Source organism: Charadrius vociferus, unplaced genomic scaffold (assembly GCF_000708025.1).
Source record: "Charadrius vociferus isolate BGI_N301 unplaced genomic scaffold, ASM70802v2 scaffold88, whole genome shotgun sequence".
Taxonomy (NCBI): domain Eukaryota; kingdom Metazoa; phylum Chordata; class Aves; order Charadriiformes; family Charadriidae; genus Charadrius; species Charadrius vociferus.
In genome coordinates this window covers 2,332,136-2,359,735 of record NW_009649619.1, presented here as the reverse complement: position 1 = coordinate 2,359,735, position 27,600 = coordinate 2,332,136, and the positions used below count along the sequence as shown (strand labels likewise).

General features: G+C 39.5%; 1 protein-coding gene across 1 annotated transcript in view; it reads right to left on the bottom strand.

The window, feature by feature from the left end:
* Window positions 1–3,692: 3,692 nt before the first annotated feature.
* The window catches only part of ABLIM2 (actin binding LIM protein family, member 2), a 116,875-nt gene continuing 92,967 nt past the window's right edge, over window positions 3,693–27,600 (bottom strand). Inside the window, exons 16-21 of the mRNA XM_009890525.1 lie at window positions 27,098–27,245; window positions 21,563–21,621; window positions 19,144–19,198; window positions 17,739–17,803; window positions 17,487–17,567; window positions 3,693–4,539 (exon numbers count right to left, since the gene is read on the bottom strand). Coding sequence (XP_009888827.1) covers window positions 4,426–4,539; window positions 17,487–17,567; window positions 17,739–17,803; window positions 19,144–19,198; window positions 21,563–21,621; window positions 27,098–27,245 — 522 coding nt within the window. The 3' untranslated portion in view covers window positions 3,693–4,425. The remainder of the gene's footprint in view (window positions 4,540–17,486; window positions 17,568–17,738; window positions 17,804–19,143; window positions 19,199–21,562; window positions 21,622–27,097; window positions 27,246–27,600) is intronic.

The window sequence follows — 27,600 nt, the reverse complement described above, 5'->3', positions numbered from 1 at the left end:
TGTTCATGTAAAATTAATCTTGTCTCAGATGGTTATTAGATTCCAAGTAGCTTCTCACAACTACGTATTTTCTTGTTTCTGCAATTCCAGTTTTCAGAGTTCTACCCCCCAACCACAAGGAAAAGAAATAGCAGAAGGTCAGACAAAAATGCCCAGCCTTCTTAGACAGCTATAATGGTAATCTGGCACGCCTGGTTTCTTATCTGGAATTGTTGGTCAGATATTCCTCAGCAACCACAAAAATCCATGTGTTCCTTTGTCTCGAAGACTATGATGATGAAATTAGTTGGCTCTTTCATTGCTGTGTTTGAGACATGCCTTTTTTAAAATACATGAGGTGAGAATTAGGTCATACATCAGTGTTGTCATGAGCAGCTGAGACATACACTTCAGGTCTGAGCATGAAAATGAAATCTCTGACAGAATTCCCTTGCTTCTTGTATACATATATCAAAATAGGTTCCTTCAAGAGCTATATTGATCCTTTTGAGCTGCACAGCCATATCCATACTTACCAAACTGGTGAAAGACAGCATTTCCTTGAAAACAGGCCTATGGAGCAGTATCTTAGTAACTTGAAAGAGTATTATCTCAAAAACATTTCTTGAGACACTCAGTTTGTTACTGCCAACGCTGGACCACACTATCAGATGGAATATTCTGGCAAAGATTTATCTAATTACTCTGAAATGCATTTTCCATTTCATAATGCTATTTAAGATTAGCATATGGAACACTAGAAATAAACCAGAACATTGATTATGCACGTTAGTCTGTTCACATTTAATAAGATAATCTTAAGTTCCTGAAAGACGACTAGATGACTAAAACTCCAAATTTCAGGTTTTAAATGGGAAAAATAAGATAAATTTTAGAAACAGAAATGTTCTGTTCTCTGGTATGCCACATTCTAGTTTATAGATTTTAGGTGATGTACAGAAAACTTAGCAGTGAAGTCAATTACAACACTACTCACTTTATGGCCCTTTTACACTGGTGTATTTGGCTGGTGCCAAATCCAGCATACAATATCATATTGTAAATGAGAATTTAGTTTGGCTAGAAAACATAACTAAATAGGTCCCTACACCATATGACAGTAGATGCTTTAAATATAGAGTGATACACGGACATGTACCATCTGAAAAACAGAACAGCTTATTGAGTTATGCCACCTTTGCACAGAACAGACATCTACAGACCATTTCAAACTTTCAGGAAAACGAAGTAAGACGGACACACAAGAGTACTTGTTCATCTAATGTCAGCAAAGGTTTTGTGTATGGAAGCCAAAATTCCTTTTTGGTTTTGGCTGGTAGTAGGAACGTAAGTTGATAAACTGACTGTCTTCTAAAACATTTTTTTTGCGTGTTTGGCATTGATTATGTGCCTCTTTGGTGAATAGTATAATGAACACAAAGAATTACTGTGTTAAGGCGTTTTCTGAGATCTGAGCAATTCAAAGTACCATCCTGATGGCTTGAAAGTGATTTGGTAACATTCTCCAGGAACTCCCAGTGGTTGTAAGACTGGTATTCCACCAGCTTGGTAAAATCTGGCTTATTGTTTTCACTTACAGACTGTAGGCGCAGAATTAATTTCATCTAAGATTAGACAGCTTGCAATGCACGCTTCTGCAGTTGGATTAGCTTTCTTTATATTCAGTGGACAGAAATATGATAGATGCAATTCATATAACTAGTTTTGAACGTTAGGATGTGATTCAAGTGGGTTTTTTTCTCTTAACTGACCATAAAAGGGAGCACAGAATGACAAACTGACTTGTAAGCAAACACAGATAGATGATGGGGTATCACTCCTAGGTACAGTTCTGCATTGTGATAAGAACCGATGCTCATGAGCTAAACCGTCTACATGGAGGTATGTAAAATGAGTTGTATCCAATTTAAGTCCGGTAGGGCAAGGATCATCAGGAAACACTTTTAAGGCCGTTTATATTATAACAGACTAACAGGCTCAAAACAGCATAAATGGGTCAACCAGAGCTCACATGCTCTCACTCTCCCCACTTGTCACCAGCTCTACATCTGCATAACACAGTACAGCAGCATGGAGCTGTTGATCACGTGTTGCTTAGTAACGCACATTTTCCTTCCAGCATAGGTTGAATCCTACACCGGTACAACAGCTGCTGTGGTTAAGCAATTCTCAAACTAGTTACAAAGATCCACATTGAACCTAATCTGTACCAGTATATGGATTTCTCTGATCAACCTGCAATTTTTTTACTCAGGGAGAAGATGCCTGTAATCAATCTGATGTCCCAGGAAGGTGCAGTTGAAAAGAGTGGTCTTTACCAATGTCAAAGTTCATCATCATCGTTCTCCAACCAATTGTTTTCCTGGATGTAGATTTTCATAGTACCACTTGACCTTGCTGATCACGTTTTAGATTGGCCTATTTCAGTGCGCTGCCAGTTTTCACATGTAGGCAAAACACAGGAAGCTATTCTGAAGCTGAAGAGCATTATGGATGCAGTCTACAGGTGATCAGGAGCTCTCATAACTGGCTAATGGTTCTGTCACTGAACATCACCAGCGAAGCAGCTTTTGCTTGGTGAGATGTGCCCGTTGCTAGATGGATTGTTTAAATCATGATGAACTTTACAGTAACTTGACATTCGGAGGTACACTTAACACTCTCCTCATGGAGCCAAACTAATGCAAATTACTTATTATTTACATTAATATCATGGGAAGACCCTATCCAGAGCAGCAGTCCAATCTAAAAATTATACACACATTAGCAAAGTCATTCAGTTATGTCTTTGTTTTAATGAATTCTTTAAACATTTGTATCATCAGACAAAACATTTAGGTCATGAGAAAATATTTATTTCCAACAGCATGGATTTTGAGAGTTAGTTGGAAGAAGGCATGTTCAATGCTATGGTTTTTCCAATGCTGGGTCAGTTGAAACAGTGTGTTGTAGTGCATATATCAACCAGGTACTTTAAGGAAATGCAAAAAGACATAGTGAAGTAGGAAGTGAGTACAAACATTCAAGGCAGTAAAAATGCAGAATACTGACACATGGCTGAAAAATGTACTTTTTGTAATGCTCTTTTAGTATCACACAAAACTAGCAACTCACTTTAAAACATTCTTTGTCAGCAACCATACTTCTGACCATATGAAATTATTAAATTTAATACAGTCCTTCAGCTGGAAGAGATATTAAGATCTAACGCTCATATCAAACGCTTGGATTTTGTTAGCTTTGCTTGTTATTTAAGATAGTTTCAAGGTACTGCACCAGTATCACATAGTTTTTTTTTTAAAATCGATTTGTACAGAAACATGCAAATAGTAATGCATGAGGGTTTTATATATTTGATTATAATTGGATGTATTATTGATAGAGCACACCAAGCTTTTTTTCTTACATTTTATGCTGAACTGTTCCATTTCCACACCTACCAATTGCCATCACAGTTCTTGTGGCTTACTGTGTAAAGCCAGAAAGTGGAGAAAGTAAGAATGTCTTTACTTAGCACATAACTATTAATGAAAATAATTATTTTATAGATAGATATATCTATCTACATACAATTAAGATTACATGGTATTTTTATCAGCATGAAATGTAAAAAAAAAAGTTCTCCAAACACCCCAAACTAGTAGGAAAACACAGTTAACTGGCACAATACACTCTTAAACCAGTTTTGTATAAGGCTTCAGTTTTCCTGATGAACGGGACGAAATTTTTGAGTAGGTCTGTATACATTTTTGTCATTATAACTGTTTTATGTCACAATATATTCTTAATAAAATAAAAACTCTTGTGTTGTAATTAAAGATAGCTAGTTACCTTCTAGACAAATAGGACCTTTTAGAGAGTAGGCTGTGTCTAAAGAATAAGAAGTAGAATTAAGGTGCTTCCGTATTTTTGCTTTCATTCTTAAAAAGTACCACACACAAACAATTGCAATATTTGCTTGCGGACATGCTTTTCTTTGGCTTTTACCATGTTTTTAATAGCATGTGATCCCCTGTTGGAGAATTTTATATTCATTACTTACTTGATTTTGTAAAAATTGTGTTGTAAAACTTAATGGAACAAAATGTTGGATGCATTTCCTTTGTCACAGCTACACTTTTTCTCTTCCTTTCATAATTTCCGTTTGCATCAAGCAATAACTGCGAGCAACGATAAATTTAAAGCTAGACTTTTTGCACGTTGTAAACTAGGTAGGACCAGGAGTTACTGACAAAACCATCTGGTCATGCAAGATTAGCAAATTCTCCGTATTCCAACGCATTGCCATCTAATCTGTCCTGTTTCCCCCGACACATACTAACACAATGAAGCTGGACAATGGCTCAACAGCAAGTGCATGTGATAGTTCTGGCAAGACTATTTTTTTTTTTGTTTTCATTAAGCACATATTTTATCCGGGAGGGGCTAGAAAAGCAGGGCCTTTTTCTTCAGGTCATTCCGCTTCCAAAGTGCCAGACGATCAAATTCCTCAATGCTCATTTTGAAGACTTCCTGGAACTCTTCAGGGGACAAATGCCTCTTGAAAATGAAAATACAAAAGGTATCATTAAGCTCCTCTGTGCACAGGAATATTTCTGCCCTTCCTAAGTTTTAAAACAAACCACAAAATAATGCATTAGGATTTGCATTTAAATTCCCAAATTGGTTCTGGAAAAGACTGCATCAAAACCAAATGAGCTCAGAGTAGCTGGGAAATAAAATTATTGACAGCAGTAGTAACTTTTGAAAAAAAAATCTTTTCAATATAGTTCCAACTGAGCAGAAGCTGTGGTCCTCAGGAAAATGATGTGTTTATACATGGTGTTTGATGACAGAGCACGCCAAGACAAATTTAAGCTATTCCAGGACTTTAAAGAGATTGATAACAATGTAATTTCAGAGTTGGATTTGTTTTGCCTTGATCTTTAATGAGAGGTGGCTGCCACAGTGGTCCACTAGTAGCAGCCTCGTAACAAAGGAGAGAGCACACTGCTAAATTCTTAAATCCAAAATGTGCTTATCCATGGGGATAGACTCATATCAGCAGCCCAAGCTGGGTAACACTTTTTTTTTTTTTTAATGCCAAGAACGATGCTTCTATTTGATGTTTTCATGATTCAGTATTAAAAAAAAAAAAAAGAGAGAGAGAGAGAGAGAGAAAGGGGAGAGTACCAACATAAAGAATTGGAACGAAGTTAAGATAACAATTGCCTAACAATTACTAATAATAAAACAGGCAGAAAAGATAAATGTGTGAATTAGAAAGGAATATCCTGTAAAATTCTTCTGATAATTGTGGACTAACTCTCATTCAAGCATTTCCATAGTATCAGTTATGGTTCTCTGTTTCTGATGTGTTAAGCACACACCGTCTAACAGGGACAGATTCTGTGCAATGAGTATTACAAATTGCAATTTTTAAACATAGACTCACCTCTTCTGCAAAGCTTTCCTTGAAACCTGGCACCAGCCCTGCAATCTAACCCTCTCCTCCCCAACTGAGCTTTTGACGTGAAGCTCCCAAGGCACAGCTCTCCTTCCAGGCCCACCCCAGTAGCCCCATCCTGAGCACCCTGGTGACTGCTGAAGCACCCCCTGCATCCAGAAACGAGGTCCCCCAAAGCTGCTAAGGAGAGGAAAGGAACGCTTGGATGTGCCTCACACAGCAGAATCAGGCTCATCACACATTAGACAACAGCGTTATTTCACGGGAAGGATATTGGCTTTTTCCTTTCATCTCACTGCCTCCTGATTGCAGGACTTCCCGGAAGGGGAGAAAACTGGGTTCAACATCCTCGTCACTTGGAGGAGGCTCAAAACTGCCATTTAGTCCACATCACTCACTCTCGAGACACATACCAGCAAGCCAGCCAGGACAGTCATTTTAAAGGAGATACAGTCCTCATGAAAGTGAATAATTCTGCCTCCAAATGCTGAGTGCAAGATGCTGAAGGTAGAGGGGAGCACAGCACTCCCCAAGGGAAAGGGAGCCACTGTATCCTTTAGACTATGTTTTTACTGGTAATTCAAATAAGCCAAGGTTGTCTATCATTTGAATCCAGGTCCTAGCATCGTCTGGAAGAGCGCTTGCCACTATTAGCCAAAATTGTGGCTGGGAGCATGCTAATGTGCCCTGGTAATCCCACGATGGTTTACCTGACCAGGATGGACACAGCCCTATTTGCCTACCTTACAAAGCTATTTTTCGGACAAATTTGAAAGCAAAATTTTACTTTCCACTTATTAACAATGTGTTTATCGTTGTAATGTAAATTACTCAAGGACAATTAATGAAATTGCTTATAAGAAACCACTACATTTTATTACCTTGAATGGTCATTATGGGGCCTTGTGGTTTCTTAAAAAAGGATAGCCTTGGGGTTTTTCTCCCTTGAGATTCCACATATTCAGAACAACAGTTACTAAGAGTTTGGAACGGAGCCTTCATTTTTCATTTGACCAATGATAGCAACCCACCATAAGCACTATGCATAGCATGGAACAAACACGCCATGCATACTTGGCAAAGGAGATCCTGTTTCGCATGGAAATGAGCAACATCTGACAATGTATTTTAGAAACACTCTCTCAGTGACAGATTGTAATTTTACTGGGTTTGGAAAGAAAAAGTAACTTTTCTCTGCATTGATTTTTTTTTTCCCCATATTTTCCTGGTAATCCAGTGGGCAAATGTGATCAAGTTTAACTTCAGCAATTTCTCACAGCAAGGAAAGTGTCTGTAAACTGTAGGATTGAAAGAGAAGTCTGGATGAGCAACGTGTATCATACTTTGTTTTACCTTGCTTTCTAGATTGTGGATAAGACTTGAGATGTCCCTTCACTCAGAAGAAAGCAGTGAAAAAATGTAGTTCATACTCAAAGAGAAAATCAGAAAGCCTACACCCTGCAGGTAAATCCACTTTGCCAATTATCCAAAACGATAGGAAATGTAAAAATTTAAAAGGAATGTTTTCAACATTTTTTTTCTTGAGGAAAATTATACCATGTCTTCCTAGAAATTGCTGTGGTCCCATCAGATCCATTTCAATACTGAAGGTCAATGGAGGGAGAGTCCTAGGTCTGGCTTCAGGCCTTTTCTGCAGGGTGTTGAATACTCGCTACACTTCCCCTCCCAACAAAGCTTGCCACCAATCTGACCAAGCTCTGCGATTCCCCCTTTCCTCTCCAAGGCTGTTTTTTGCCATTTATCATTTTGCTTTGCCCTGAGGCTTAGCAAGCTTTCAGTCCGCAGGCATTTATCCAAGCCAGTATGAATTAGATGTGCGCTCTGCTCCTCTGCTTGTATCCAGATGACGTCACCTTCATTCCTTGCATGCACTCATTTTCTAATTATATTGAAGGTTTGTTTTAGACCAGCACCACTTTTTCTTTCCTCACAGAAGTTCTCAGTTGGTGCTTCTTGGTCCAAAAGGAGTTGAGAGTTTCCAGTCCAAGGATGCAGTAGCAGAGACTGAGGTGGGGAAAGTGTGAGCTTTACTTATTTCCACCTCCCATTCCACTAGGACGTTTCTTTGCTTTTAATTCTTCTCCACATACTGTGTCCCTCATCTCAAGGACTAACAAACAGACTGCAATATTAGCAAAGTTTCTGACTCGATCAATGCATTACCGACACACAAAATTAATTATAGAGGAAGGGAACAATTCCCTTTGGTCTGAACCAGTCTGTGCCCAAAACAGCATAATTTTCACTCCTCTCCCTGCACCTCAAACTTTCACCATCTTCTTCTTAAGCACCATGGTCTCTAGCTTTGGGACTGATCCTAGAAGCAGCAATGATTACAGTTCTGTCTGCAAATTTTAATAAACCTTGATCCCAGAAAGATGTCATCAAACTGGCAAAGCTTCAGATAAAAGTAACAAAAGTAATCACGGGTTGCAGAGTTTGATTTATGAGGAAAGACTAAAATGCCTAAGTACATGTAAGCTTAGCCAAATGATGACTAAGGGAGAATATGGTAAATGTCTACAAGTATTTGAAGGGCCTAAACACCATGGGAATAGGGCAGTGTGGGAAGTTTATGTTCATGCTTTTCTTTGTATGAGTGACGTTAAATTTTGTCTGCATTATTGTTGGGACTCTCCTAAATCTTACAGCTTTAAGACTTCGAGCTCTTCCCAAACAAAGACAGAGAAAATGCACCACTAAGAAATCTTAGATTGATTTATCTTTCTTCTCAGCTATTTGAATATTAATTTACCTTAACTGAAGCATTACCTTGTCTCATTAGTCAAACAAAAGAAGGGTAATTGAAAATTACTTTTTTTTTGTAGGGAATAGGGAGGATATTCATCTTGAGGTATGAGAAAAGATGCGTGTGTAAAGCTATGCTTTACAAGGCCAAGAACATTATTTCTTTTTTTTTTTCTTCCTTTTTTTACGACTGGATCAGCTTAAAATATCCAGTTATGTTAATAGTGCATCATTGGGCCATTAAATGAATTGCCCTGCTTATTAGTAAAAGTAAAATTCATTCCTTTTTTTTTTACTAGTGTTGGCCTTGTTTACATAGGAAGTCTGGGTGTTTTACAGTGTGCAAGTAACCGATTCTTAATTCCCTTTGTGACAATTTGGCCATATTCAGGCAGCTTAACTCAATCTACTTCTCTGCTCTGCATCAACAGCAAAGCTGGGCACGCTGCAGACACTAAGAAGACAGAGGACCAGATTAAGGTGCCCTTCTGCCCACACTCGGAACTGGCTGCATTTAAGTGAGCTCAGTTTGGAAGCTGCATAGTGGTGTTAACATGATGCTACCTGAAACTCTTGCTAAAAGATAAGGTAAATAGCTTAAAGATGGTTCTTCACCAAAATGACTGCTAAACTGGAGCTCACAGCATGAGACCATCAGCATTTTGGGTATATTTGTGAAATTGTCACACTAGATAGGACTACCACATCATATTGTTTTGATAAAATTGTATTAATATGAGGCTTGTAAAGTCAATAGTGCTCAACCTTTTGTTCTGGATAGCATTTCATGTCAGCCTGCATGAGAAATGAAAGGAAGACAGTGAGACTCAAGTTCAGTGAAGCGCTGGTCCCACCAGATGTGTCCATGGCTCGCAGCAGTGCCTTTGTGTGGAAGAGGAGAGTCGTGTCTCCAGAAACACAATCTCTCACCTGCACTGACAGCATTCTGGATTACAGAAATGGGGTCCCAACACTGGGATCCCACTTTGGGAAGCCTGAAGGTGGCCTGCAGCTTGGGAACCGAATGCTGCTGCTGTAATTCCTCACCTGGATGTCACCTATATGGCACAGTGCTGTGTAAGAAGGGTCACCACGCCTTGCTGTGATTATCCAGCTAGCTCTCCTAAAACATACACATGCACAACGGAAGAATTAAAACACAAATGTTTCTTATTAAGATATACAGAACTAAGCAAGGGCTGAGCTAAGCCTCTCTACTGCAGTGCAACCACTACGATGGAAAATCCTCATGCTTTACGAAACACGATCATTAAAATGAGCAGTACAGATACATGCTCATTTTCGAGTCTCTCAGAACAAAAGTAAGTAATTGCACATTCAAATACTTGCTCCACAGTGTTATCTCAGAAAGAAGTGATGCTTTTTGGTGTAAATTAATGAGGCTTGTCTCTGTTTTCTGTGGCCTGCTAAAAAGTCACTGATCATTCTAAATAGAGTTATAATGTTTATTTAATTCAATGAGATTTCTTTTCGCCAAGAATAATTGTACTTTTAATGAAATTCAGAGATCTTCAAAACTAATACTTAGGGACATGGCATTAGTGTGAATAAGTCACAGGAAAGGAAAACTGCAATTAACCTACAGCCACACTGCAGTAAGCTGTGACCAGGTCACGCTGCACAAGCATGTTTATTCTGTGTCAGTAATTGGATGGGAGTCTTCCTGTGAAAACCTGCTGATGTAGGAAATCCAGGGGATATCATACTTCTTCATGAGTCAATATTGAACCAATGAACCAACAGAGTGGATGGCAGGAGGTGATGAGCTGAAGACCACAAAAATCAAAGCCCTAATTCCTAGACGTCATTTAAAACCTCAGGTTTGCTTCTCTTTTGCTTTTTGTTACATTATGTTATAGGAAATGACAGTGGAGCATTACATTGCCTTTGCTTGAATCCATAGTGAATCTTTCAGCTAGTCTCTCTCTGAAGCACCACTGTGCACTCTATTTTATAGAATGCAATTTTAAGTAGTTGTCCATTTTAATTCATTTTTGTTCAGAGTCCTTGTAACACTTCCAACCTCTGATCCACAAAATATGGAAGTAAAAGCTACAGGATCTTTTCCAGAGGCTTCAAAATGCAAAGCAGTCAAACTTAACTGGGCTTTATTGGGAAAGGTTTATCCACAGGCAAGCAAGCATTCATGTAAAAAAACAGATCTTGGCTCTTTAGGGTAGTTAGTGCAGAGACTTTGCTGGTGGGACATAGTCTTCTCCTGTATTCAGATTTAGGATGTTAAAAGCATCTCAACTGAATACATTTAGAACAATAACAGCCTCCTCCCTTCTCCAGTTTTCCTCCTCTCCCCCCAATTCCCTTCTCCTTTGCCTCTCAAAGTTAGCCCAAATATTACTTGCAGATGCCCAATCATAATTTTCTGGAAAATTTTCTCTTTCATCTACTGAATTTTGAAGCCTCATTTTGCTTTCACAAGGCTTGCACTTTCCCCCCTGCTTTCTTTTGCACTGCTGGGGCTCATCAGGCTTTTCAGAGGTTTCTTCTAAGCCTACCGCATGGCTAATTACAAAACTGTAATTAGCCATGTCTCATGTTCCCAAGGGAGTATTGAATGTTAGGCTCATCTACAGGGTAATTAAGTTTCACGCTCAATAAATATTTCCAACTATTAAGTAATTATGTGAGAGGGGAGGGAATGTTAAGAAACGGCATGAGTTGCCACCTAATGAACTTCAAAAGATATCAAAGATAACGAGAGCAACTCCATTGATCAGGGGATGAGGCAGTAAGGGCTACAATTGCAGTTATGCTAGATGCGGGCACTTCGTCACAACCCTGAACACTTGTGCAACTTGGAGCCCTTGTGCAACCAAGCCTTGGCAGGAGGTGTAGATCCCCCTCTCTCCTCTACTTCCACATAGCAACGAGGGTCCCCAAAAAGGCTCCCAGGAAAAGCAGTGCAACAGAAGTAGTGTGGAAGGGAGTGTGAAACCCTTCCCCCTGCCGATGTTACCCCAAGCATCTATACAAGGCTCCTGGACCTGTGGATATATCTCATTTAGTATCTCAGAGAGCTGCTTCGTCACAGAGAAGCTGCATTCCACTCAGCACTACTACTGTTGGGTACTTACAATCTAACCTTGAAATATCAAGAGGCACGTGCCAAATATTCTGCAGTACCATTGTACAGTCAGTATTTTCCCCACCTGATTAATTATGCCATAAGCTGAAAAGATACAAGTATTTCACTCAGGGATATCAATATATTACCTACACAGCGGTACGCAGTAGAACATCTCCGAAGATAACTTTTGCCATCATTCTGTCATTCAACTAAATGAGCCTTTTCATACCAACAATTACATAAGTAATTGCCTTCAACAGATTGCTGATAAAGATGTTACATAATTAAGAAAAAAATTCATAAATACAACTAAATCTATGAATCCCTAATGAATTATGAAAATATATAGAGGATCTTGAGTTTCAAAAATTTAAGATGTGAATGTAGTTTTATATTAAGAGGTAGATGACTATTAAACTGGAGCATCTAATGAAGTTTATTGTGTTTTCATGTATGTTAACTCTAGCACTTATTTGGATTTTTGTCCCAGACTCACAGCTGGGGCTCAGAGGTTTGGTTTCAGGTGGTATGTCTATGGTCTTTGGGCCTAAAACAAAAAAGTACACTGGAGTCAACATGAAACTTTCCATATTCATTTGCTTTTGGTAGAAAATACTTTAAAGCAGGTTTTCCAGTTTCCCTTGGTTTCCCCTTTAGCACATCCCTAATATGAATTCTTCACATCTAATCCGCGTTCACTCCCACAGTGTTTCCACTCTGATAGGAATTAGCTTTTGTACATATCTTGTAATTTCGACCGTGTATTTTCATTTTACAACGGCTGTTTTCATACGGGCTTTGAAAACTGATATAGACATCCAGCACTGATCACAATGCAAGCATATGCCTCCAATAAGAAACATCACACAAACATTTTGCAAGTTAAACAGTGTGAAGTTCCACTGAAGTCGGTGAACTGAACTTTTTCACTCCAGGTTATAAGCTTCATTGTGAAGTGAGTCCATAACCTCAAATTCAGCCCCAAACTACAACTGTACTTCTCTGTGTTAAAACACACAGCATTCCAGTTTTGGTCTGATTTTCTCCATCTGAGCTCCAGAGGAGGTGGGACACACAACATTACTTGTATGAATGACATCTAGGAGCTGGGACTGTTATAAATTCAGGCTCAATTACTGGAAACCAGTCCTAAAACGGTTGCAGCCCAAATGGCTAGAACCCAGGGTGATTGTTGAATAAAAACTAGTGGAAAAAATGTCATCCCTAAAACAAATCCAGACAAGCAGTTTCAGGAGGAAAAGCATGTTTGAATTAATATGAGTGCTCTGTTCAAACAAGACCGCACCCATGTTTAAATCTCTTATTTCTGTTTACAAGAGAACAAGGTGGCAGATGAAGGTTTGCTACTTGACATTCCAGAACACTTTTTCCTTAGCAATTGTTTTAGTGTATCCTTGTTAAACAAAGACTGAACAGGCTCAAACAAAAGTGGAATAATATACTTTCAACTGTATTTGATAGGCATGAATGAATAATGCTTTTAACTCTCTGACATTCAAAAGAAAAGGCTAAAGAAACTAAGATACGTTAAGATAAGAAAATCAAATGAAAACACTAAAAGATGGTTTCCAAATGGATGACTCTAACTATGTTGGCTTTCAAAACTACCAGCCTGTGACCACAAATGAAATCTTACACTCTGTGATAAAAGCAGCTTCAGGAGGGAAAAAAATAAATCTATGCAGTTGGGCATGAACCATCAATTTGGATGTGCAAGCACTGAATCACATTGCTGTGACTCACTAACAGGCAAACAATATCCAATCTAAGGTAAAAGTATCAAGTGCATGCTTTTAAGAGCCCAAGGCCTAAATCATAAAAGGCATTCAAGTACTTAAAAGAGGTATCAAGATTTTCTAAAGCATCCATAAGCCCAGCATCCTTTGGAAAAAAAACAAAACAGGTCATGTGGAACACCACTGGGAAACCAGGAGGAAAGGAATGTACTAATGTGTACCATCCAAAGGTGATGACCTAGTCCCTGGAAACTCAGGGCTTAAGTTGTCCAAAATAGGGAAGTTTGCTCCAGAACACACATTGAACCCCTGCATAATAAAATGATCTTTTGATACAAAATGTTCCAAGATAGACCAAATTATTATTATTTTTTTTTAAATGCTATCACAACAAAGGTAGCTTAGAATCCTATTTTGAAATTATGTTATCCAACCTAAGCACATAAGAGACCTATGGAGGTTTTCAAAGCAGGGACGACTTTAAAATTAGACCGCATTCCTCAAGGCCTTGTCCAGTGAGTTTTGCACGCCTCCAGCGATGGAGACTCCACAGCCTCTTGGGCAAGCTGTTCCACTGCATTACTCTCCTTGTTTCTCCCTTATATCTAATTGTAATTTCCTTTCCTGCAACTTGTGACTGTTGCATCTTGGCCTTCCAGTGCCTGCTTCTGAGAAGGGTCTGTTTTCCTCTATAACCCCTTTGCTGCAAAGGTGCACTGCTGACTCATGTTCCACTTATTTTCCATCAGGACCATCAGGTACTTTTCTGCAGGGCTGTTCCCCCCATCTTGCGCTGTTGAATGGCGTTGTTCTGTCATAAGTGCCAGAATCTGGATTTACCTTCATTGAACTTCATGAAGTCCCTGTTGCCCCATTCCTCCAGCCTGGCCAGGTCCCTCTGAATGAAGGCTCTGCTCATCAGAGCATCAACTGCTGTCCTCCCCGTTTTGTGTCATCTGCAGACATGTTGAGGGTGTAATTCCTCTTCTTCACCCACACTGTACAACCCAATCCTGTACTACTGCTTTGCTGTTCTGTTCATTATGTGCATTAACTTGTTCTGCATCATTTCCCGTCAGAATAGCTCCGTTCATCTAACATTAGAATAAACAGCACTATGGTAAAGAGAAACTTCTAAAAAAGTTCCTGGGCCAAATCCTTATCTAGTGTAAATTCCTTGCATTTCAAATCAGCTTGTACTAAACGAAGATCCAGGCTATTCATTCAAAAGTAAGAGTGCCAGTAATGTATTTAAAAATCATCAGGTCATTTATTATAGCTAGTTCTCAATGATGCATCTATTAGTTCACTGTTGGCATAAACATCTCCTGGAAGAGTACAAGAACTGGGCTGCTTCTGCCTCACTGCTGAGTTAGAACAAGCAAACAAAAACATGCCGAGTGTTTCTACGCTTAGATATATGTGCTTTTGAAGAAAGAATTCCTATTATTTGAATGCATTTATTACCAGCTGAGCCTTCCTAATCTCTAGATACCTCTTGGTCTTAGAAAAATATGCATTTTTACATGAAAATATTTTTTTATAATCCTTAAAATAAATTTCTTACACAACCGCGTAATCTTAAAAATACTCACAATGGGAGCAAAGTTAGAAAAACACTACCACCCATTAAATCCCCACCCTCCTGCGGTCCTTGACCATAAGCCGAGGCCTTCATTACAGCCTCCCTTAATTTGACCCAAGGAGCTAATACCATTTACTTGAGTTCACTTTTCATGACAGGAGCATTCAATATAGCAGACTTCCCTTGCAAGAGGGAATCAGAGACAAACAACAGTGCCTTTTCCATGACATCTATGCCTGATCGTTCAAGGTTCATAACAAAGTGTTTCACAAACAGGAGCCTGCTTCAAGTCAGCTTGCAAGAGGGATGTTAAATAAAGCTAGCTCATGCAGATTTAGTCAACTTCTTGCTCTTGAGTAGACTAGGAAATCAGAAACACGACATGTGAGATATTCTAATCATACTGGATATGGTAAGACTGCTTTCAGGTTTGACAGCTGATATAAAACACAACTATTCCAGGTCTCCTTTCACTGACACCACCTGTACCCTGCCCACAGCCAGCACAGCCAGGAGCTCGCTCTGATTTGCAGTGGTGAGAGCAAAGTGAGGCTTCAGTCCGCAAAACTGATCGTAGCAAAACTGGAATATTAGAACACGGATTTTTTTCTCTTAAAAGATTTTCCAAGATAAATCACTCTACAGTTTGGATAACGCGTGGGCTTAGCAGCGCTATCACCTTCACTGTTCCTGTAGGCACAATCCAGCCCTTTCAAGACTGACACTTGCTGTGCGGGATGAAAACAGAAGACCAGCCGGCAACCCGTTCTGCTCAGGGAGAGCGCTTGCCTCCTAGAGATCTGCGAGCATGGATCCATACCCTCCAGTGAATGTGAAATGGAGCTCAAGACAAGGTGAAATCAAACCTTACACCTGCTTCCAGTATTCCCAGTAATGCTTCCCAAAAGCCTGAAGATATCAAAATATGCTAAGTGGGTGCTCTGCAAAGAGATGGGTGTGGGGGGGTGGTGTGTATGCACGTGTGTGTGTGCCTAATCCAGGTCTGCTCCTGTGCAAAACTACAAACTCGTGTAGCCTCGGGCTCCCCAAGTCCTGGGTCTTGTCCAAGCCTGAAATCTGCTGAACGCACAAGTCAGCAACTAAGTTACAGTCATCGTCTTCTGCCACAAGAGGAAACTGCTTTTCTATGCAAAGCTCCTTATTTCCAGCAGCTCAGTGAAGCAGAAGGAAAGGATGGGGAGGGGGGGGCAGAGGCCGGTGGCGAAGGCAACAGTTTGTGCCCGTCACGCAACCCTGCATATGGTTTGAATGTGTGGATGAGCTGCTGCCTCTGTTCCTCCAGCAGTTATAATCCTATTAAAATGCTGCTAATTTAATTGTTTAAAAACCTACCAATCCCTAATAAACGTAAGGCGGTCTCCAAAGGAGTCCTTCCTGCAGACACACGTGTTTAACACAGTGCAACAACCAGCAGCATCAGCCCGGTCCCCTGATGGCTTTCCTGGCACAGGTTTGAAGCACATCTTGTTTATTGTTCTCTTTGCAAACCTCTGTGAGATGTTCGAAGTGGTTGGGCTCCTTGAGCCTCCAGGGACTGGGCTGCACCGGGTGCCCGGCAGACCCGGCAACTCCTACATTAAACAAACGGCGATCCCGGCGGAGGACAGTGTGAGTTACAGATAACGGCAGTCAGGACAGGCACGAACCATCCAAAGCAAACTATGTTGTCTTAAAAAAGCAATTCAGAGCAGCATTTGCTATTCAGACCAGTCTGATGTGTTTAAACAGAGACTCTCTTTAATGCACACACAAATGTATGTATATAAAAGAATCCTTTATAGGATGTATCCAGATGGGTATCCCTCCAACTCCCTGCTCCTTTTTCTGGATTCATTATGGTTTTTATTATTGCTATCACGCCTTGCTATACCCCATGCTCAAAACACCACACGTTTCAGGCTCTTTTTTCCTTACCATCAAATCAATACCACTTGCTGGGTAATCAGGCGACAAGCACATTGAAGTATTAAAGAACATAGCACCATTTCCAAACAGTACAACATGTAAAAGAATTTGGTAAATTAGTTTTTTTTTTACAAAAAATTGATCTTTAATGAGGAACTTCCTGCTACTTCATAGTTTTTCTTCTGTTTTTACTTTAAGATTAAAGTTTCTTTCTTCTTTTCTTGGCATATTATCAAGTTAAAAATACAATAAATTTATTTAAATAGAAATCTTTCCAAAAGTCCAATATTGTTAATCACATAATTTTTATTGAACTATCACTTTTTCTTAATAGTAATTCACACAAAGATATGTTAGTTTAATAATTTAGGTGAGTCTTTATTCAATCCTGTCATTACTCAGTCAAAAAAATCAACCTCATCAATTTTGCCTGAACATCAACTTCTGGATTTCGCCTTTGGAAACCAAACTTTCCTTTATGATAAATTATGTCTGAATAAGACAATGGACCAGAAACATAGGTTCATATATTTGCAGGATAAATGGAGCGTTTTTATAATACCTGGGTTATACTAGGAGGGTGGTTTTTTTATAGGAATTAAAAAAAACAAGTTTCCACATGCTGCGTTCCAGTTTTCAATATCCTGTATAATCATCCAAAACTAATGGGTTTCCTCATTTGTAAAACACCATTTGGTCAGACATTTGCCAGGCTTTTGGCTATTCTTTTTTAGTTAAACTGCCTACATTCTAGTATTTTAAAATAAAATATAATATACAGTGTTATTCCTCTCTTCTCTATTGTTTCATTGCTATTGCTTGAGCATAGGGATAATCTAAGGTGGCAAACAAACAGGACAAAGACTTGCAAAGCCATCAAATAAATATCATTCCTACCTCCAGCCTGGTCCTGTCCACATCCTTAGGCAATTTCACACGAACTCGGTTTGTTACAATAAGTGTTTTATAAGGATAAATCTGTTAAAAAGACAAGAGCATATGAACTCCAGCCAAATCTGACTCTGATGTGTGGAAATGACAGTGTGGGGAACTTACTAATTTAAGTGGTACATACTTGCATCCTGATTTGACAAATATTTCACTGGGACAAAAATTAACAAAATAAAATAAAAAAGGAACACAGGTAACCTTGCTAGGAAGTGCTGAATCTGATTGTTCTTCCAGTGTTGGAAAAGCCCTTCTTACCTTGTATTCTGCAAGAGAATGAGAACAGGTTCACAGTTTAGAATTTATAGGCTTCTTTTGGAGTCACCACAATGAACATCTAGGTACATCAGCATCTGTCATGCTACTACATTTCTCTCTTCTCAATAGTTGTTGGACAACTGCATGCACAGTAAGCATTTCACCCCCACGCTCTGAATGCCTACAACACTGGCTATTACCAAAGCAACAGGCCTTGACACCAAAGGCTTATTACAGAAAATCCATCTCCGGATGCCATTGGGTTACACAGTGAGTATGTCTGGCAAAATTGGGAATTTCGTTTTACAGGGGGCTTTTGTGCAGAGTTAAGTCAGTCTGTCATCCAAAAGTCCTGCCCTTATTGTTCTTTACTGAAAATAGTAAAATATATGGATTATTACAGGCATGTCAGTTTGGGAACATATATGAAAACCATGAAGTTAACACAATATTCTAAGATGCCAACATCCTGCACTTGGGCTGACGGCAGTGGCAGTAACGATAGCGAAGATGGTCTGAAGGTGCGAGAACAATGACTGGCACAAGAGTATTCTAGTTAGGTCAGTATATGACTATATGTGATATGACTACCACAAGTTCATCTATTCACAACGATGATTAAATGCAACCAGGATAGCCAGGATGTTTTCATAGACCTTTTTATGGTCTGAAATGAAACCAGAGGTAAGTCTACTTTTGAAAATCTGTGCTTTAAACTACTCAAACATAAAGAGAAAGATTTGTATCAACACAGAGGCATGAAGTGAAGCATGAGAGCAAGATTTATAAAACGAAATTAAGTGTCTTGGAAACAAAATCCTACTCTTCCCCATGAGTAGATGCATGTTTCTAAATTGCTCAGCTCATTTGAAAATTCCAACCCAAGTTCCATATTAAGTTCACAGTCCACTTAAACTGTAATAAAAAAAAATGAATGCAAATAAATTCTGATTTTTGAATTCTGTACATTTTAATGACACTCTAGCACAAACAAGAACAACAATGGACTTTTTTTTTTTTTTAATTAGATACGTCTTGAAGGAATGATTATCTTAAATTTCTTCCTCTCTTTGATATGAAACCACCACCACAGAGGCTGTTGACACATATTGAAGATACAGGAATTGACTCAGTCTGGTTGCATCACTTTATGATGCAGGGCTTCAGTCGGGCCTTTATGTTCAGTTAAATAAAAAGACTCTCTGTGATAAACATGATACTGAGTTGGGTCTCTGTCTAGTCATTATTACGTGAAGATCTCAGAATAGTAACCTTTATGGCAATATGTTAACGAGCATCCTCAAAGGAAGAAAACATGAAGTGGAGTGGAAATGATATTGCGATGTACCTTTCATCCCCCAGCTCGCCTCCTGGTCCGTTTCATATTGGCCCATATTTTCAGGCTGAAAGAGAAAGAAAGAAGCAATGTAGCAGCAAAATGCACCACAAAACCACTCTGCGCATTGTCGAGAGAAAAAAGAAAACCAGATGGTACACCACAATCAAAATATAGATCCTTGTGAGAGAGAAAGAGGATAAAGTCTCATTTGAACTTGACCTAATTGCTCAAAGCGGGCATCTCAAGAGTTCACAACACCCATCGATATACAATTGCAGAGATGGAGCTCTGCCTGTAGAAGAGGATGGAGTGCCAAGTGAGTGCCTGGGTCCTCGGAGGCACTGCAGGTGCAGTTTGCTGCCTACGCTGTGAACTTCCACAGACCAGTGAAAGCTGGAGCTTAGATGTCACTCAGAGAGGCAACTGCAGTGTCATATCAACCCACCTCACCCCTAAGCCCTTTGGACGTTTTCGAGCTCTGATTCCTCACAGCTTTCAATGAGATGGAAAGGCGTGAGAAAGCCACCAGCCACCCCAATTTGAAGACCTGGCAGTGAGGTAAGACTGAGATTGTCACACGCCTTTCCCTGTGATGCAGACGTCTTACTGCCATTGTCACAAATCACTTATGCTGCACTGAAACTTGTCTCATTCTGCTTTCTGCTTCACACTGCTGATGCCGCTAAGACCAGGGAGAACTCTGTATATGTCCCATAGCTTTGTTTGACCCACTGTCTCTTTCCTTTGCTGGCAAATGCTATGATGAAAAACATTACAGGAGATCAGAAAAGCACTACTATATGATTTTTTTCCCCCAAGTCTCATTTTTGCCTGTTAAGGTATCAACGGTGTGCACAGCTATGCTCACAATAACCTCCAAGGCTCCTTATTGTTTGGTTTTGGTTTATTTTGTTACGCAGCAGTGGGATGGCTGATTAAAAATAACAAACCACAAAAGCCGGTATGAGCCTGCAATCCAAACAGAGGACAGCCATTCTGAGAAGAATTTTGGCCTCAAGGATTTGACCATGAGCAACCTTTTCAACTTTCCTACAGTTTTCAGCAGGGAAGGTTGGACCTTTTAGGCGGGACAAATGCTGCCATCTGCTGCTTTCATACTACATCGCAGGGCTTCAGCCTGCAGGCGCGGCCAACTCCACTGCTGATGGAGTTTGCTTTGGCCTCATCCGTGTGCAGCCTTCTGATGGCTTTGGTGCCCCACCAGCACAGAGGCTGGGCGCAAGTCGGTCCCTCGCTCGCTTCAGGTTACTGGTGATAGTTATTCTGAAAAGTCAGAAAAAAGCTTTTGACTCATAGCGGGGGGACAGGATTATCTAGACCCTCTCAAATTCCTAAATCTCCTTCGATCAACTTGCACCGCCACTGGTTCCTTCAGAGAGGAATTCAAGCAGTCGGGTACTGAAGCAACACAGGCACAATTATTCTTGTAATATTAACTCAAAGGGATGGACATTTCAGTAGCTACTGAAAAATTCATTTAGCTACCCTCTGACAGTTCCTTTCTTGTAGCTCCTTCCAATGACCCACAGTTTAACTCTTAGCACTGGGGAAGGTTAATCCTGCTCATGTACTTCTGCAGCTTTCACACCTTCCTTTGGAGAAAGGAGGGAATTTGAATGAGGCCCTGTCCATGTAATTCAGACACAAATCAATCTTCAAAATGTAAGTGCACATCCATCTATGTAGTGCCAACTTAACACTATTAACCATAATGGGTTTGTATCTAAAAATATAAGCCATGAACTGAGAACCCATAATGCAAGATACCAGAGAGAAAGAGAGACAAGAGTGTCAAAGATGCCATTTTCCCAATGACTTAAAAAAAAATTATAAAAAAAGAGTAGAAAAAGAGCACCTAGTCTGATCCGTTCATAATTTTGTTATGCATTTGCTTTCTACATTGCTGCCTGCCTTTCTCTCTGTATTGCTCCCTCCTCTCCCTAAAGGTATGATGACTGTGTGTGTATATACCTATATATGTATACACACATGCATACTAGAAAAAAACAGAACAGATGATTCAAGAAATGCAATGGATGTGGGCTGCTCCACCTTTGCTCTAAGATCATTACTTGCCTACTTAGGCCTAACTCTCCCTAACATTAATTCAATCTACGCTGTGATTTATTAGTCTGTGCAGCCTGTACACTTTGGACCTCTGTTTGTTCTGGGAGGAGAATCAAGATTCCTAATGCTTATGATGCACACAATTAAAAGGAGAAGCCTCAGTCTGTCTTATTCTTGCAGACAGACAAACTGTAACCCACATAGGGTATGAATCTGTCAGACAGGGCTGGCAGCCAAAACACCTTTGAAGCGTTATTACTGTGTAGATTTTCAACTAGTTACCAAGCTGTCTATTTATGCTACACTATGGCCTGGAGAATGCAGTTAAATGTATACCTACCTGATGTAAGCCATTCTTTCCATAGCCAGGTAGAGAAGCTGATTTAGCATATGGAAATCCTGTAAAAGACACAACATACAGCTATATTTTTTTGTAAATCCTTTACAGCCTACTAGAACACAGAATTCAAGAAAACATCCAGAAACAGAAATTACAAGATCAATATGTACATTCTATTAACAGGATCAAATATAACTGAGCAACGCTTATCTTTTCTCCATATTTAATGTACACGAACATGTGTAACAATGTCGATAAATAACAGCATGCCAGGATGCAATCACCTGACCGGGCATGACATGAAGAGAGTTGTGGGACTCATGTTATGGAGACCCTTATGCAGCTTCATGATGCAAAGCAGATTTGAAAGCTTGTGAAACCTCTGCCCTCCAACTTGGTGTTAAACCATGACTTGAAAATGGGATTAAAGGTACCATCATTTTAGAGTTATATCACTTCTGATCATGATGTATGTGGTCTGGTTTTGGTTTTGTTTCTTAAAAAAGAAGGGTTGGTATACTACCCCTTAAAAAAAACGACAATTTTTTTTTTTTTTTTTTGCTTCCTTTAAAACTTCTTGTACTGCTTAAGTGGAAAAAAGCATAAATGAAGGTATGGCAATTGATAAAGTAAATCAGTGAGAGTATAAACACTCAAGAAGAAGTAAGTTTTAAAATAGACAATAGACAAAATTGGCAAAGTGGTGTTACCACGAACAAACTGGATGTAATATGGCGATGAAACTGTGTGCGGTCACTGTGAAACAACCGAAGAACCTTACTTTTAATATTGAGAGTTTAATAAGAAAGTTTGGAAGTTTTGTCGGTGAAACAACAAGAAGTGTTTCAAATTAGTTTTTGGTTAATAAAAATAATGCTGTACAGAAGTGACAAACTAAATCAGTTTAAATTAAACAGAAGATCAAAAAACACATGTGTAATAAACATTCTTGATTCCTGTAGAGGAAACTTTGATAAATTGATGCAAAGAGTTACAGAAGTCAGTTATCTCAAAGGACTGAATGTACAATGCTTCATTCTGTCAAAAATGTTAGCAATCTCCAAAGGAGAATGCAGGAAGGGAATCCAGACCCCGCTGGATTAATAAATACCCTAAGGAGATGATTAGGAATAAGCATGCAGAAAGAAAAAACAAAAGATGGATCAGCAAAGAGCTCACGATGTGCTGAGATAAAGCGAGAACTGCCAGAAGCCAAGCTGAGTTAAACACTGAAAATAATATTAAAACCAGTAGCAAAAGGTTCTCCAGCTATCCAAATAAAAGGAGAAAAAGAAAAGAAGAAATAGGATCACGGGGAGTTACGCTATGTCAGTACACAGCAGAGATGAAAGGTAACCTAGGTAGGGCTCCAACACTGAAGGAGTATTTCACCTCTGTTTTTAGGAACAAAAGATAGAGCACTGAGCAAGGAGGGAAAGCTGATGAAATAAGGGTATACCAATGAATCATAGTAATGATGGAAACATAATTCAAAGCACTTATATACTTAAACAGGGAGTGATAAGCTCCTAGCAAATTGCAAGTCAAATATCTCTTACCATTGGTGAACAGCAACTATAGCTTTTATATTTAAGAGGGGGAAAGATAATGAGGAGTTACCAGTGCTTCCAACAGAAAACTTAAGGAAAAACTGAACAAAAACATCAAAGTAAATGGAAAATTAATCATAATGAGAAAGATTTTAATTGGTTTTACCTAAGTTAAAGGCACAGTGCTAGACTTGCTTGGTAGCTTTGTTTGTTAAGAGAAATGACTTCTGCACAACATCAATTTTATTGGATCTCATCTAGTATGATATCATTACAATGTTTGATATTTGGCCACACATGGAATTAAACACAAGTCTGGAAAAGATGGAGTTTATCAGAGGAATTGTAGGGTCAGTAAGGAAACAATGAAATGTAAGAAATGGGTAGTGAGAACTGAGCAGAGGTGATAGAGAAAAGTGTCAGCATGGACTGGTGTTGAGCTGAAATTGCCTCATGTTTTCACTAATAATCTGGACACCAAAAATATTAATGGGCTAATAAACTTCCCTGCACTGCCAGTATAGAGGAGGACTGGGATATCATAAAGAACTGGGATAACCTTGAACATCAGAGTAATAGAAATGCAATAAAATTTAATAATTCATGGGAAAAGTTGTGCACTTGGGGACTAACAAATACCCCAAACTTCTACTATTTAAGCTGAGAGCTCATAATTTGGAAATGCTGGGGAAGGAGACAGGCTTAGATATACAGCTCAATCACAAGATGACCTTGAGTTGGTAATATAAGCAAAAAACCCCCCCCAAATTCGAAATGTCTGTCCTGATACATATAAGATATGGAAATAATAGTATTTTCAGGCAGTGACGGGAGATCCTGGAGGAATCCTTTGTGCTGTTCTTGTTCATCAGTGTTCTACCAAGTCAAATTAACTCCACCAGACCAGTGGCTTACAGGATATCTGGGACGATGAAAGCTCATTGCAAGAAAGAAGGCTTGATAAACTTACTTATTTAAGCTAGTAAAATGAAGATGATCTATAAAAGCAAGAGATGTTTTAGAAACATAATCAACCACCAGCTAAGGAGGAGTATGAACTGCGAGCAGAACTTTTGTTTTCAGCCCCACAGGAGGTTTCCACATCTGATACAGGGACATAGTGATGAATACTGAATTAGATGGATCACTTAGCTATTTCAGTTTGGAAACTAGAAACTTATCATTGGCTGTTATTGGAATGGTAGTGACACCAGAGGGCAAAGAGTATAATACCTGTGAGATCGAATGAATGTATCTGCAACAAAACTACCATCACCTCTGCTCCTGCCTGGAAAAAGATGCTCGTGTTGAACATCAGTGTGGAATTCTGCTTCTTGGCCTCTTGGCTACAGAGAAGATGGGTGAGACAGTTTTGTTCTATAGCCAAATAATACTACGCAGTCACTAAAGAGAAAATGCACTAAGGTCAAGGCCAGTTAGAAAACAAACCAAATTCACTTTAGCACGCCGCAGCCGAGGAGCTGCCAGCGCTGAGCCACATCCGCGGGCACAAGCGACATCGTGTGGCCGGCTGGAAAAAATCCAAGAGGCAAATGGAGCCGAAATAGCTCAGAACAAGCTAGCAAGACTCACTGACTCCAGTGGGAACTGTATTTCACTTAGCTTCTGTTTCCCACGAACTTAGTTGTAAAGTTAAACACGTTTTATTTTGCCGCTTCTTTTTTTTTTTAATATAAAGAAAAAATGGAACATCAAAAGCCAACAACCACATACTGCTCATTATCACATCCAACTGCAGTCGTACCATTAACAGTAAATTTTCTTGAGTAACTGGCCGAGATAAAGCAATCTTTCTCTCTAAGTAGGCACTATCTGAACAATAACTACTCTCAGCATGGCTACGGCTCCTGCTGTTTCCAGTATGACATTCACTGTAACCTGGATATTCTGAGCTTGCCTCTCAGTACACCAGTGACACAGGAACAGTAAGGGTTACACACCTTGCTAGATGCCTGCTTTCCTAAATACGTGACACTTAAAATGATGAATTATGGTAAATTATTAACTATTAAACATCTGCGTATACAGACACATCTACAAACGAGACACATTTACACAGGTGGATGTAAGGGGATGCAAGCTCCACTCCAGATGCCTGCTTATGACACAAGCCTCATTCTGATGTGCTTTGTTATTTAATGCATTCTTCTGGGCATATAGCTAACAACTGTGGCTAAATATCTTCTAGAGCAGAAAACCCTTCTCTGGTTTGCTCAGAGCCTGGACAGATGAACACTGGGCTGTTTGCACAGTGTGTTTGGACACACCAGAGATTCAAGGTCTGATGCTGGCTAACCCCCTTCCACTCTGCCTGTAACCCCTTGGCACCAAACCTATACCTGAAAAGTTTATTTTCTCTGATACTCACTGACTATGCTACAGAGATGGGGCTGAATGTCAGAGTTCTCAACCATAAGTGCAAGAGGCAGAGAAGCTACTCTTCCATGGCCAACGGGACATATGACAGACTATAAATATTCAGAACTAAATAGGGGAACAATGAGTAGAGAAGGAATTCCTTAGGATGTCCAGGGGTATTAAAAGAGTCAGATAGCTGAATAAAATCATAAAGAAAGGGAAAAAAAAAAAGAGAAATGTAGATGTCAGGAAAAGAAAACTTCCTCAATGTCATTTCTGTGTAGCTGCTAATTGGGTAACAGGGCCAACTTTCATGAGAGACAGAGAAGCGCTGACAAAAGCAACGGAAAAAGAACTACACAAGCTATATTGCATTGGCGCAGAGGGGATATTGACCCTGACAAAGGTGTGAACCATCTTTTGAATTTCTGTTTTAATAGCTCTACATTCCCAAGATAACCAAAAAACATAGAAGAAATGCTTGTATAGACGAGTGACAGGTATAGCAATATTCTCCTGAAAAAAACCTGACGCATATGGTTTTCCTGTATAACAGTTCTTGGTAAGCTACATACTTCTCCCTACTTAAAATTTGCACGCAAGGACTGTTCTCTCAATACATATGTAGAAAAGCATCAGATAACTCCAGAAAGCTTCCAAAAATACCCGATATGCACATTACAACAGAAGGTTTAGGTGTTCATTTCTGGGCAATGACTTAGAGATGTTAGGTGCGTGAGCTGGTCAGACTTGGTTTCCCTTGCACAGGGAATCCTACAATACACCTCGTGCACATGTATGCAATGTCTGGTGAGGACTAAGGAATCAAATCCCTTCAAGTTAGACCAGTGAGACTGATGATCGAAAATAACTCTTCTTTATCTTGTTACAGCCTCGTGACAGACTTCGTAGCATCTGTTTTTCCTCTTCCTTGCATAGCTAAGCCATAATTTCCTTAATATAAGTTGATGGAGCCAGCTATCACTTTACCAAAATGCCCACAAGACTGACATCCTAGCCCTGCTGCCAGACATGCCACGCATTGGATGCATTCTTTTGGAAAACTGCTTCCCCAACTTGTTTACCCCAGATGACCTGGTACTGCTGCATGGTCTAAAGTGGAGGAGGCAGGGAGAGAAATGGCCCAGTTATCTGTTAAAATTAATTTAACCTATTTTTTGTCATTTATATAGTCGAAAAGTAAAGTTCAGACTCAATTCTGATGATCATTTCCTTCACCTCCTGACTGCTGAAATGTGGAATAAGAAATGTGTAGAACACACTTTTGGTATTGACAGCAAACATGGACATACGGTCTTCAGACCAGTATTTAGCAACAAAATCATCCCATTATTCCACCTGGTTTCTCTATGGCTTATATATCTGGAAAGTTTCTGTGAACAGGCATAACTGTGAGAAATAATTAAAAAAGTCTATTCCAAATCAATCTATGGAGCAAAGTGTTCTTTACACTTTGTCACGATAAAGAAGAAATAGCCCTACTAATATTCAAAACACGTAGTTTGTATCAAGGAGTAATTAGCACAAATCAACCATCTGCCTGATACTACCATCCTGTCTATTGGAAACAGGTAGCAGTACTCACGGGAGTAGCCGGCAGTCGTGCCCTCCTGCGCCCTTGGGAAGTTTTCTCTGTCAGTTCCAGCAGTAAGAGACAGGGACCGGGTGTCTGAATCCGGGGAGTTAGTTCTGGTGTCCATATCCCCTTTCAGAATAAGCCAACTGGTCTTTAGCTGGAGAGAGTACAAGCCCGTTACAGGATTCAGGATTTAACATCTGAATGCAATTCTCCTTCTTCGCCTGCCTGGGAAGTCTTGTGAACCGATTGTGCATTTATGCTCATTGCAACTTGTACCAGCCTTTACCAAATGATTAAAGTTGACTATATCATGGGACTCCCCATTAGATGAGACAGCTACCAAAAACTTTTAACTTTCATCTGGGCTGAGGATAGTTTTCCTGTTAATTAAGTTGCCCACTGCACACCACTTTACAAGATGCACTATGCTGTTTTCTTATAAATAATCTTCTGTTAACATTTTTCTTGTATGTTAATATGCACCCTAAATAAAAGTCCACAGGCTTAGC